Genomic DNA, 14,558 nt, shown 5'->3' on the forward strand with positions numbered 1-14,558 from the left:
ACCGAGAAAGGCAAAAGTGAGCGTCGGAAGTGAGATAATCGAACAAGTAGACACCTTTAAATATCTTGGATGCGTCATAAACGGTGATATGAAATGCAGTCAAGAAATAGAAGCGAAGGAAGCCTTTAATAGGAAGGAAAATATTTTCTGTGGATTTATGAACAAAGATCCGAGGAAAGGACTAATGAAGTGCATTGTACGGAGTGCAGCTCGATATGGTGCGGAAACATTGACACTGTCAACAAGTGACAAAAAGCTACTGGAAGCTCTAGAAATGTGGCTAGGGAGACGAATAGAAGGGGTGAAATGGACAGCAACTGTAAGAAATAAAGCAGTGCTAGAAAGAGTTGGGGAAAAGAGATCAATACTGGAGAAAATAACGAAGAGAAAAATAAATTGGTTGGGTCACTGGATGAGAAGAAATTGTATAGTAAGGAATGTCAGTGAAGAGGTGGTCAATGGAAAGAAAATCCAGGGAAAAGAAGATACCAAATGATTGACGACGTCTAAATAAGAGACTCCTACGATGCTACAAAGCTAAAGGCTCAAGATCGAACAGCTTGGAGGTAGGAAGGAAAGACTTCCCCTTGGGCAGAAAACAATAAATGAATGAATGAATTTGTCAATATTCCCATAAACCTTTGGTAACATTTTTCTAAAGAAAACATCACCGTTTCAAATCGATAACTAATAAAGTAATTAAGTAATTTTCTCCCCCACCCGTTTTTTAATGAGCATCTGAAATATATCTAGTGTTCGGAATTAGCAAGGACATTAGTTCTTACCAACTTAATTTCTGTTATACTCTAAGGAAACAGCCGAACACTTTTTGGAGAGTAGAAGAGAGTACTAAAAAGGACATCGGTTTACATTCAGAAGACAATGTGTGTCACGTACGTTAGGAGCTCTGTTAGGGCTGAGCCGATACCCCTTTGAATCGATACCAATACTCTTACGATTGTCACCGATACAGATGCTTGGAAATTGTTGTCCAATTTTTTTATTAATATTGGTCAATGAGTATTCAATAATAAGCATCAATTTACCAGAGTTTTCCTTTAAAGTAGTAAAGAAGTACTTCAGGATATGAAAATATCTGTTATTTAATCTCAAAATGCAGGTTCTTTTACACAATGATAAAATCATATGCTTCCATAAAGTCTCTTCGAGCAAGGTATTGGATTGAGTCTTTTTAAAAAACCTGATAAATTTCGACCAATTTTCCATTGACAAGATTTGTACTCGTCAGAGATATCCAATCCAATGTTATTGATTTGTCTAGTGCCATAGTTGCTTGACACGAAACTGGTGATTTACTTTAACACATCAACCAAATACATAACCGGTTTGATTGTTGCTTTGATCCGCTTTGTAATAATAACAATATCAGTAGATATCCATAGCAATGAATGTGCAAGAGACATGAAGTTCGTGAGGAGTGAATTTAGAAATGATTTTTAATCTTTTTTATGTTTGTCAAGGAATGAATTTCACCCTGATATGAATGGTACAAAATTAATTGAAACTTCGAATGTTACTTAACTTTCAGAATAATTTGACTCCGCGAAAGTGTCGCGCGTAGCTTTCAACCATCAAAACACCGCCAAAGTATCGGCCACTAACGGTAAATTAAATCCATCCGATACTTTCCGATACGTCGGCATCGGCTCAGCCTTGATGTATAATATACAGGGTGATTGGTAACTCGACCTATTCCTGGAAAGGGGTAATACTAGAGCACATTTGCAACAAATTTGACCCTATGCACAGGGGGTCGGAAATCAATGGGCTTCGAGTTATTCCAGTTTGTAGATTTTCGTGACATATTTCGACTTGCGACCAAAAAACTACTAATTGTGAAAACACTACTACACCCTGGGCACTTAATTGACACGTTGCTAACACCTGACGAATGAGTGACTACTGGGAAAAAAAATAATGCCCAAAATTCCCATACCCACAGAAAGAAACAGTCATTGGAGCACACGTCATTAAGATATTTGGAAATTATCGTTTAAATCGAAGAGGATTACCCAAAAAAATGGTAACACACTTAGCGTAAAACTTACGGAAAAAACTTCCTCGTTTCATAAGCTCTCCAAAAAGATACAAATGCAACTGGCACACGGGTTTGGGGGAAAATCTGAATAAAAAGCAGAGAAGGCGCGTTGTAGACCTCTTTGTAAAGTGAAAATAAGTTGTCGGTTGTCAGAAATAAAGGAACGAAAATGAGTGAAGTAATAATGTTATTTAGCATTCTCATGATTCCAGGTTGTCAAAATTAACTGTTACAAAAACTACAAATCCAGTTCAAATTGCTTCCCCCGGTTACGTATGCAAGCAATAATTCTTTCTCATTTAGTTAAAATATTGTATTTGTGCGTTTTCAATCTGGCAAATATTTATGATGTCATAGACAACTAGTGTCAGATAGAAAATAAATTAATCTTGATGTGCCAGGATCTGGCAACGTTTAAGAAACTGATCGAAGAAGTATCATAGCAACTAGGTAAGATAGTGGAAAAGATGTCTTGAAAATTTTGCAATATGTGATTTAAAGTTTATTTAATTGCTGTTAATTGTGTGTTTGCAAGAATAAGCCTTGTTTAAAGGTGAAACAGTAAGTTTCTTTTCCACGTTTTGTAATTGATAGGAGTCTTGTGACGACGACATGCGGAGCGAAGGGTAAATTTCTGAACTTAGTGAAAGGTACGTAACAAGCTTCCGTGTCAAATGGCTGCTTTCGAAAATGCCGAAATGCGCGGATATCGTGTATTGTTACGGGTGTTGTGATGATAACGCCGCTGCAGCACGAAGATACTACCGCAGGCGTTTTCCTAACCGCCGTTTACCTGACGTGAGCGTGTTTGGTACGACAGATCGGCGGATTCGAGAAACTGGATCGGTTCAACGACACCAAGGCGATGCTGGCAGACCCCGAGTTCATGATCCTGTCGAAGAGGAAAGCGTGGAAAACAAACTTACTGTTTCACCTTTATACAAGGCTTATTCTTGGACACACACACTTAAAAGCAATTAAATAAACTTTAAGTCACATATTGCAAAATTTTCAAGACATCTTTTCCACTATATTTCCTAGTTGCTATGGTACTTCTTGCTTGTTGATAAATCTATCAGTGTCTTAAATGTTGCCAAGTCCTGGCACAGCAATATTAATTTATTTTCTATCTGACACTAGTTGTCGATGACATCATAAATATTTGCCAAATTGAAAACGCACAAATACAATATTTTAACTAAATAAGAAAGAATTTTTGCTTGCATACGTAACCGGGGGAGGCAATTTGAACAGGATTTGTAGTTTTTGTAACAGTTAATTCTCACAACCTGGAATTATGAGAATGCTAAATAACATTATTACGTCACTCATTTAAGTTCCTTTATTTCTCACAACCGACAACTTGTTTTCACTTTTCAAAGAGGTCTACAACGCGCCTTCTCTGCTTTTTATTCAGATTTTTATTCAGATGCCAGTTGACAACATTTGTATCTTTTTGGAGAGCTTATGAAACGAGGAAGTTTTTTCCGTAAGTTTTACGCTAAGTGTGTTACCATTTGTTTGAGTAATCCTCTTCGATATAAACGATAATTTCCAAATATCTTAATGACGTGTGCTCCAATGACTGTTTCTTTCTGTCAGTATGGGAATTTTGGGCATTATTTTTTTTCCCAGTAGTCACTCATTCGTCAGGTGTTAGCAACGAGTCAATTAAGTGCCCAGGGTGTAGTAGTGTTTTCACAATTAGTAGTTTTTTGGTCGCAAGTCGAAATATGTCACGAAAATCTACAAACAGGAATAACCCGAAACCCATTGATTTCCAAGCCCTGTGCATAGAGTCAAATTTGTTGCAAATGTGCTCTAGTATTACCCCTTTCCAGGAATAGGTCGAATTACCAATCACCCTGTATATAAGAATTGATTTCTTAAAAAATATATTTTATATTACCTGGCTTAGAGTTGCTGTGTTGTTCTCGTAATTTCTGTTAATGGTGACAAGAGGAATTCTGCTGTAATTGGTCCATGTGGCTGCAACATCAGGGAGAAATATGCTGGCAGGCAATGATCCATCCTCGTGGCAGAGCTCATCAAAAGTTTGCCAGAAATATTTCTTGTCGTCGTCGTCGTATGAAGATTTACTGAGGAGAATGAATTACGATTATTACTTCTGACATGAAATGTACTTGCGATCTCTTCTCTTTTTTGTGTGCGTGCGTGTACGTGGCAGAACGGAGACAGACAAAAGAGAAAAGGAGAGAGAGACATGAAAGGGGAGACAGACATGAAGGAGAGAAAGAAAATTAAAAATAAACAAAGAGAGAGAAACACAGAGCGGGAGAAAAGAAGTAGAGGGAAAGAGGCGCGTAGCGCGATGTGCTAACCACTTTTTTTCATATAAAGTAAATACCCCCTACACGGAGGTATCCCCCACCATTCACACTTTTTCTCACTTTTACACTTTTCAATTGTTACAGTTTATCACTTCCTTATCATCTGGACAAACACAAATACCCATGCCTTACCCGGAACTCGAACTCGGAACCTCTAGTGTTGTAGCACGTTCTACTAACCACTCCGCCACGGAGGTCGACGTACTCGTTCACAGGGTCTGGCGCAGGAAAGAGAAAACATTCACAAAGAAAGAGAGAGAGAGAGAGAGAGAGATGAAGGTAGAAAAGCAGAAAGCAACAAGGAAATCAATGAAACAAGAGAATAGGGAGAGAGTGAGTGTGAGAATTGAAGCAAGCCTTTTACTTGAACTTCAACGAAGCATCCTAGTATTCACTTTTCGAAATTGCAATTAGGATTTTGATAACTTCAATGAAACTCGGACGTCATTATATAACATTTCTATATCTTTTATCACTTATTCATCTACTGTCTTTTGTTTTTCGTTGCTATGCTCACAATAAGTATAGAAATTTATACAACGCAATTTCACATTATCAATAATTAATTATACATCTTATTAATTCAACAACATTTTGGAACATAACAAAATAGTAATTGATAACAACCTAAATATCATAATGCATTTTAAACACAAAATTAAACAATAAATATAAATGAAATAAATGAACATCTTTGGATCAGTCACAATACGCACCCCTTCCGGGTGAAAATTTTCGACTTATTCTGTAAATATCGAAAATTTTACATTTAGTTACAAACTTGTGAACATTGCATTTTTAAATTACAACATATTTTTTTTTTCAAACAATATTAATTGAGTTCACTATGATCTCCGTGAATCAAACTTGACTGACATATTCTTCATTTTGTTTTAGTTGCATGCATTCAGTACATTAAACTAAAGACAATGTTCTTGAATGAAAACAATCATGAACATAAATTATTACATCTGAAATTGTATTTATAGCTTCTCGTTGTCCGATGTAACTCTCAAAATCTTCAAACCTTCTTACTTCACTTCTTCACTACATCTTGGATAATTTCTTCAGCAATAGTAATTTATAGATGTAGCTAATACAGGACAGTCAAGAAATACTACATATGCACTTTGATCTTCTGTTCTTCAAATCTTCAAATTCACTATCTCAGTTGGAAACTCCGTAATTATTCATATATAGCTACATGATTACTTATTTCCTTGAACAAATACAAGTTGTCAATTGAGTAGCAAGTAATAACATAATGCTGCGACTGTTTCTTCAAATATCATACTTATTTGCGCGCATATAAACTTGTTAGACGAAGATAATCATCACATCGTCAGGGCATCCATGGCCTTTCATAAAAGTCTACATTTATTCATGTACTTTGTAGACACATCAATTCTCAAATAAAATAATAACCATATGTAATCTAGTGGATAGTTACATTTCTCATTCCTACTAGATACAATATATTGGCATAAATCAATTATTTATATGCAGAGTATATTATTCTCTGAACAAATTCTTAAACAATATCGTTCAGAAACAGAATGTACATTCACATTCTTACTTGCATACAGCAACAATTCTCGCATTTTATAGCACATCAGTACCAATAGGAATAAGTTCCAACATCATCAGTTACATTGAATATGCATAGATTAAAATATTCCACCTTTCTTTGAATTAAAGTGCAAATAATTAATAAATACATTTCTTGATGTCGTTTTAAGCAAACCTTTGACCTTGTATACAAAAAAAACTTGCTTGAAGTAAATCATCTCAACCTTTTAATTTAACATTTCACGGGAACTTGTGTTAAAGGTAAAGAACCTTGTACTTGATTTATTTGCGAAGTATTTTGTTCACCATTTGCCATTCTTGTAGAATCAGAATTAGTTTGTGATACTAAACCTGCTGCTTCAGGTTGAGAATTTAATGAATTTGAATTTGCAGGAAAACTCTGATATGGCATTGTATTATTATTAGCACTGCGATTTTCATTCCTGTAATAGAATCGCGATTGATTGAGCAAATTTTCATCATTAAATTGTCCTGTAGCTGAACGATAATTATCTTGCCTGAAATTATTTCATAATTGTTCTTCGTTTCTAGATCTCAAGCCATTATAATTGTTTCGTGCAGTAAAATTTCCATGATGTCCATAATTATGAGAGGTTCGCCTTATATTGTTGAAATATCGACCTCGAAGATCGTTTCCCTGCCGATTTTCGTAACCTTGATTGATAACAGCATTGGCTTCTAACTCACTATTAGTTGGAGTCTGAGTACAAACACTAGTGGTCTTCGAACGTCGAACATTAACTTGCCGCACATTTAACTTGCCTCTATTTTGTTCAGAGTTCTTAAAAATCTTTGGAATATTTTCACGTTCGTTGTCTTCATTAGGAAGAACAACAAGCTCCTTTCTACTAAATTTTATTACATCTATTCTTCTTAACATGCTAGTTAGTTGATCTACTGAACGAATTTCGTGACAAGTAATGTGATTGGCAATATTATCAGGTAATTGGCTAAGTATTAACTGCACAACATCTATATCTTGAGGATTTTCAACCAAATTACAATAACTGGAGTGAGTTTTTAAAGCAAAAGTCTCTAAACTGCCATGTACACTGGGATCGTATTTGCGATTCCTCAATACGGAGAGTTGTGATTGGATAACTTCCGAAGAAGCAAACTGATTAATGAATTCTTGTACAAACTGATCATAAGAATTAAAATAATATTTATGAGTCCGAAACCAATAAACAGCTCTTCCAATGAAGCATTGTTGAATACTTTGCAGTTTCATTTCTGTTGGCACTCCTACAACATTTAATATGTTATCCAGCTGTTCAATATATTCTCTCGCTGATTGTTGCTCTAACTTTCCCGAGAACTTAGGCAATTGAGATAATTCACTTAATTTTAAACGTCCACTTCTTGCATTTCCTTCTCCATTGCATGTATTTCTAGTTATAGGATGATCACTTCTTCCTCTCGAACTATACAGTCGATTATAGCAAATATGAGTTGCTCCGTTTAACCCTGTGTTACTACAGTTATGCAATCTCGAACCATTTACAGAAGAATGAGGATCATCGTGATTGTTCGAAACTGAACATGGTACACTTGCATCACGATAGATATTACTAACACAATCCTTTTGTGGGTTAGGTTCTGATATTTGTGGGTTAAAATCACACCACATACAAGGAGAATTAACGCTTTGATCCAGATGACAATGTGGATTATTATGTACATTACTAACATTGTCATTATTAGATGTAAACACAGAACTAGAAGTAGAATGTCCATTTGTACCAAACAGTTGATAGCAAGTATCAGTGTAGTTATATTTCTCAGCATCTAACTCTCGTTTTTGGAATGAACCTTCTGTGTCGTCACATCTAAATTTCTTTACAAAAGTTTCTTCAGAGCTAGATCTTACAGATTTATTATACGTGTGCTTCCAACGGACATGTTTACGTGCACTAGTGTTTATAATATTCTTCTTACCAGAAACTGTCCTAGAAGAATCATATGATATGTCACTAGACGAAGTACTGAGTCCAACATCAAGCTTGGATCTTCCATTGTGACATGTATTAGATTCTGTATTATCCAGAACAATTGATTTTGTTCTACTTTTACTATTTGTAACAACAGAATTACGAGCATTAGAATTAACTTCGGCTGTTAAATATTTGCCATCAGATTGAAGGTTTTTGTTACCTTGTTCCATACTTTCAATTCGTGAATTAAACTGTTGGAACTTTTCTGTACAATCAGAAATATGCTTATGTACATCAGCATTAACATTACTTTTACTTTCTAAAATAGTGACTCTAGATATAAGATCAACTATATTAGCAGAGCAGTCATTACAATTTGAATTGAGATTATCTAAACGTTGATCATAATCAAGAACGTGTTCTTTCAATGATAATTGCACATTTTCAAATTCAGATAGTTTGACATCAACATTACTACATTTATTATCTAATACAGATTCAAGACGTGTAGTTGATTGTAAACACGCCGCATCTATTTTGTCCTTAAATTCAGACATTAAAATATTGAGCCGATTGTTAACATGACTAATATCATGATTAACAGCTTCAAATTTAACATCAAGCTGTGAAGATAACTGTGTATGTGCACTAGATAATTCAGCTTGTTTTAAAGATATAACGTCGAATTTAACCTGAATATTTTCATTAGACAGATTTAATTCTGATCTAAGTTCTTGGTTAGACTGTTCAAACTGAGTCCTAAGTTCTTGATTAGACTGCTCAAACTGAGTCCTAAGTTCTTGATTAGACTGCTCAAACTGAGTCCTAAGTTCTTGATTAGACTGCTTAAGTTCTTGGTTAGACTGTTCAAACTGAGTCTTAAGTTCCTGATTAGACTGTTCAAACTGAGTCTTAAGTGCCTGATTAGAACTTACAACAGCTAATTGTATGCTTCTAATGCTGTTTAGTATGTCATTTAAATTAGGATTTATACTTTCCAAATACACTGGCAATTGATAAGGATCGTAACTGGAATCACATTTGTTACAACAATATCTTTCCTTAGTGGTAGAATAAATTGTCCAATGTGTGATGGAAAGCTTCAAACATGAAACATGATACCACGAATGACAATCAAAACATTGCACATACCTCAGGTCATTATCAAGTATATCACAACACGCCACTCCTTCAATCTTACCTGACTGTACATCACAAATGTCCCCATCGTGAGAATTACTACTATTTAAGTAGGTTCCTTCATATGCAACCTTAGACTTTAGCCTACGTGAATGTCTAGACTTAGTTTCTTTAGTTTTATCTGCCATGACTGCACAGAATAATAATAAACATAAATAAAATATTTAGGGTCGCCAATTTTGCCTTCGCAACATGTTCAACAAATTGCAACTCGAAGACAAAATAAAATTTTAAAAGTCTGTAACAACTATTGCGCAAATCTCAAACCACGCATCAGAAGATTGTCCTTTTCTTCTTGAATCCTGGCTGTAGGCGCCAAATTATTGAAGCAAGCCTTTTACTTGAACTTCAGCGAAGCATCCTAGTATTCACTTTTCGAAATTGCAATTAGGATTTTGATAACTTCAATGAAACTCAGACGTCATTATTTAACATTTCTATATATTTTACTTATTGATCTACTGTCTTTTGTTTTTCGTTGCTATGCTCAAAATAAGTATAGAAATTTATACATAGCAATTTCACATTATCAATAATTAATTATACATCTTATGTACACTACACTATGTACAACAACGTTTTGGAACATAACAAAATAGTAATTGATAACAACCTAAATATCATAATGCATTTTAAACACAAAATTAAACAATAAATATAAATGAAATAAATGAACATCTTTGGGTCAGTCACAGAATCTATTGAATGTAAGAACACAGAGAGGGTGAGAAATGCGTAAGCGGAATGAAACGTATTGGAACACCAACAAATCAAGGTGTCCCACATTCGACCTCGGTGGAGGCCACCTGAAACTGTGGGTTCAATCCCGATTATCTTATTTCTGCATAAAATATTCTTAAACTTTGCCAAACGTTTCAAACACACACACACACACACACACATAGAGATGTCGGGAGTGAGAGAAAAGAGAGAGACGGCACCAAGAGGGACAGGAGGGACGATCAACCTCCAGTCAACCAGTAATAATGTTCTTTTTGCGTGTGTTCTTCTTCCGCTGTGCACTAAATGTAATGCCCCACTCCCAAGTAAATATTCCTACTCCACCCATTACCTTTTTTCTGGCGGCGTCATTACACACACAGAAAAACACACACCTACCATTAAACACACGCACACATAACAATCTCTCTCAATACTTACCCCTCACTGCCCATTTTACTCAACGTCTTCTGGTAATTAGCTGGAGAAACTGTTTCGTTGAACATTGACCTAATCACAAGTTCTGGAAAATAAGAGACGACTCTCAGTTATTTAACCAACCAGAAATGTAATGGTCATTTTGGTATTAACTTTACATCTAGATTGAGGGGTGGCTCAAGATAAAATTTTTACCCATGTGAGGTGGATTTTTGACGCCCCTTCCTTTCCACCCCTCCATCTTTTCTGGCCCCCTATTTTCTCCAATGGAAATATGAAAACGTTATAAATTTATGGTTTTAATAAATAAAAATACATTTTTTTTTAATATATCACGTGTTACCATTCAAAAGAGGTTCATTTTAGGTATGTGTTTAATTCGTACATAATGACATCAAAATGAGAGGAATCTCTTAGCTTAAATTGCTACATGATTTTGCAATATAATGATTGTGTTATGCAGCAGTAACTTCGATTAATTCTTGACTACGCAAATAAATAATTCTTAAGAAAACATAACTACGCTTACGTAATCAGTTTTGGCGCTACTCAAGCGGGACGTCCCTTTTGGTGCCCCCGAGGGTGTAGCCCCGGGCTGCTACCCGAGTTGTCCGCCTCTATTAAATTCCTTCTAGGTTGTGAATTCTCCATCAAGTAGTTTGAATTAAACGCAATACTTTTGCAGATTCCATTGTTAACCTTATGGTATTAAACTCTTTCACTCATTTGAAGTAATTATAATTCCAAACCTAAAATCGTGTAGCTATTTTATGCACAATATTTAAGCAAAAATATTTACAAATTACACGAGAATAATCCTTGTGTTGTTTTTTTATAAAAACCCAATTAAATAAATATTCCGACCAGTGTTGGTTCGCAAGTTTGGCAGTTTTTACTAGTTTGGTATACAAGTAGAAAATTTATCGTGATGTGCTGAAACAGGAACATCCAAACATAGATCTCGAAAGTTTATACAGAGGCGTAATTTGGTTGGGCCAAGAGGACACTTGTCCACAAATTTTCAGGCTAATATCAATTTGTATGTTAATGGTACTTTTGTTAACATCCTGGAACCTTAGTATCAAAGAATCCAGTAATATTTACGATATCTCAAATGGAACAGGATATTCTGGCTTTCAACAATAGTCCTAGTTGATATTTTTATGGGGTTAAGCTCCAAGTTCGATTCTGACCCTCCAAATTTGGGTCCCAAGTTATACATCTCGTATATATATATATCAAGAATGAATAATTAATGTAAAAATACTGTACCATCTCTTTGTGACCTTCTATAGGAATATCCGTCCTCTCGTCCGTAACCAAAATGAAGAAACTTCAGAAATCCCCTGTTTAATCTGAATAAGGGATCATCCTTTTTGAAAGAATATCAAGTTAGTATATGTTTCAAATATAGATTCATGCAAAATTATACAATACCACAAAGAAAAAACCCCGCACAAACAACATGCAAGAATACTGCAAAACAATAAAATCACACATAGACCCTCCTATTGGGTAAACGTGCACTACACTCCTTCACATCCTTATTGTTAACATGTGTAAAAATTGATTCGGAAATCGTGAAAAGAAAACGGCTCTTTTGGAAAGAAACAGGAGTGTTTTTGTTTTCGTTGAACTTCTTTCCATAAAGTGTTTCAAATCAATCAAAATACATTACTTGGCTGCGCTTTTCATGTTCCACAGCTTTAATTTATTTCTCTACTGTAAAGAGACACTCATATCTAAATGAAAATACAACTTTCAACATGGAATTCATAACCAGACACAAGCAGTAGTTGCAAAAATGCCGACTTCTTCGAATGGAAGTGTGAACTTCCTAATTCAGTAGGCTTATTAAATACATCTATGTAGTACATAAACATTCGCATAACTAGAGTAGTTTTGTATGTAATTTGTAAATAGAATATAATAGCATATGATGTGATATTCATTGTTTGAATTTGAAAATGAACATGAAGGAAAGAAAGAAGAAGGAAAATAGTGCTACATCTTTTAAGGGGGTTAAGCCATGTTAAAGCATAGGCCCAAATTTCAATGGATAACCGTACAACTAATATAAATTCGGTAAGAAAGAAATTTTCCGATAGAAAAGATTGTTTTATTCACTAGAACTTGTGAGCCTTATAATTTTGTTACGATTGAAGGTATATAAGTAAATAACAGAAAATGAAAGGTCTCCGCCATGTTCAAACTTCCGCGTACAGATGGCGCTGAGGTGATAATTTTGTCAATACGGGTTCATTTTTTTTCTTTTATGACTAGTATTGAAGATTTCGTAGTGAAACGAAGATCACATGTTCTTTCCGCAAGCATCTGAAATACTATGTGAAAAAATGAAAACATTTCGTACCTTCAGAGAGTAGTGCTTATTATCAAAATTTTCGAAGTGGCGTTTCGTCGCAATATACTCCGTGGTGCAGATTTTAGCCAACACTGTTGCCGAGATTTCACTCCGTGCCTTCTAACGATATGATCAATGCGAGTGCTTCGAAATTGTGAAAGTTAAACCAAGTTAGAAGTGAAGAGTCTGTAATGAAATATTAGCTAGTTGCGTAATATATAATTACAGATAAATTCAAGATTAAATTGTGGATCTAAGTAAGTATCGTTCATATTACAAAATTGTTCTGTGTTATTATAAGTCAGTGAATTTATTGAAACCTAAGTTAATATCAAATAATCTTGTGATTAAGAAAATAAATCTGTGTTCAAAATCTAGATAGCATGGAAGGCTCTGGGCCATCCAGAAAAAGTTTCCCGTTTGTAAGAAATTCAACAAATTTCATACCAGTGAGGGAAATGTCTAACGAGGAATGTAATAATAAGAACAGAGAGGACGTCCAAATGGACATGAACGAAATAGTGGAAGGAAAAAGGGATACATCTTCAAGTAAAGACGGAGAAAATATGGATGTTGAATTGGTTACTAAGCAACCAAAAAGTGAAGACACTAAATGAAATCGAGCAAGAGTTAATGAAAAGGAGGAATCAGTAAATGCTCCAAAAAAATTCAAAGCACAGCGTGAAACACAATGTTGGTAGCTTTTGTGCCATTATGTTAGGTAGTCACTTAAGAGAAGCTAGAATTAAGGTGAATTATGTTAAGGCATCGGGTCCTAATCGTGCAAAAGTTTACTTTTTAACATCCAATTATGCAAATTACTTTTACTTGAACAAAGAGTTTCAGGAGAAGTATAAGGTAAATTTCAAAATCCCGAAGAGTCTTTTACACAGAATGGGACTAATACAGTATATGGGTTACCGTTACATATAAATTTAGAAGAAGTACAAGATGAAGCAGAGGCTGAGAGAAATATTCCAAGACTCAAAATGGAAAGAATGAAGAAGATTAATCAAGAAAATAGGGAATTTGTGTTCAAACCGACCAAATTGATCAGCGTAACGTTTCAATCACAAAGGTGATCTCCCATGTAAAGCTACTCAGTAACATATTTCAGGTACAGTGTCTCTCAAAAGTTTTAGGACAACGACATTTTAAACTAGGCAATCCAAATTACGTAAGGCGCTGGTGGGTTGCGTGTAGAGTTAGGCTCAATTTCAGGGTTGCCATTAGCACAATAGATATTTGTGAAATACGCGAAAAGAATAAAGCCAAGTATTATTGTATAAAACTCTAAAAAAAATATCTGCATTACATTTGTCACAAATAAGAAATACTTTCTGAAAGAAAACAAATCGATTTTCTAGTATTTCATTGCTGATGAGTCTACACAAAGGAAAAGAGAAGAGAAGAAACGAAAAGGGACAAAAAATGAGAGGAGAAAAGAAAGAGCGAAAGGGGAAGAGGAAAAGTAAAAGAGGGAAGAAAAGATAGGACAGATGTGGATAGGAAGGGTAGTGAGGAGAAAGGGAAAAGATGCGAGGAGAGATGAGGAAAATGGAGCAAAGAGGAGAAGAGAGAATTTGAAAGAAATGAGAGAGAAGGAGAATAGGAGATTTGATAGGAGAGGAGGAGAACAGAAGAGGGGAGGTGAGAGTAGAGTAAAAGAGAGAACATGAGAAGAACGAAAAGAAGAGGAGAAGAGTGCAGTGAAGTCGGAAATCTAAGACAGGAGAGGAGATAAGAGGAGTGGAGAAGAATGGGATGGAGACAAGAGGCGAGAACAGGAGGGAAGGCAATATGGCATATAAGCAAAGGAGAAGAAGGGGAGAGATGAAGGAGAAGGAGACAGGAGATAGGAGACGAGAGGAGAGATGAGGTATTTGTAGAAAATATCGTCTCAG

The 14,558-nt window shown here is 35.2% G+C and overlaps 1 protein-coding gene across 1 annotated transcript in view; it reads right to left on the minus strand.

Annotated features, from left to right (window-relative positions):
* The window catches only part of LOC145987296 (aminopeptidase N-like), a 56,173-nt gene that overhangs the window by 32,983 nt on the left and 8,632 nt on the right, over positions 1 to 14,558 (minus strand). Inside the window, exons 3-5 of the mRNA XM_083121812.1 lie at positions 11,565 to 11,664; positions 10,296 to 10,377; positions 3,969 to 4,158 (exon numbers count right to left, since the gene is read on the minus strand). Of these exons, the coding sequence (XP_082977938.1) occupies positions 3,969 to 4,158; positions 10,296 to 10,377; positions 11,565 to 11,664 (372 nt within the window). The remainder of the gene's footprint in view (positions 1 to 3,968; positions 4,159 to 10,295; positions 10,378 to 11,564; positions 11,665 to 14,558) is intronic.

The sequence above is a fragment of the Lepisma saccharinum genome, chromosome 4, assembly GCF_977018435.1.
Source record: "Lepisma saccharinum chromosome 4, izLepSacc3.1, whole genome shotgun sequence".
NCBI lineage: Eukaryota > Metazoa > Arthropoda > Insecta > Zygentoma > Lepismatidae > Lepisma > Lepisma saccharinum.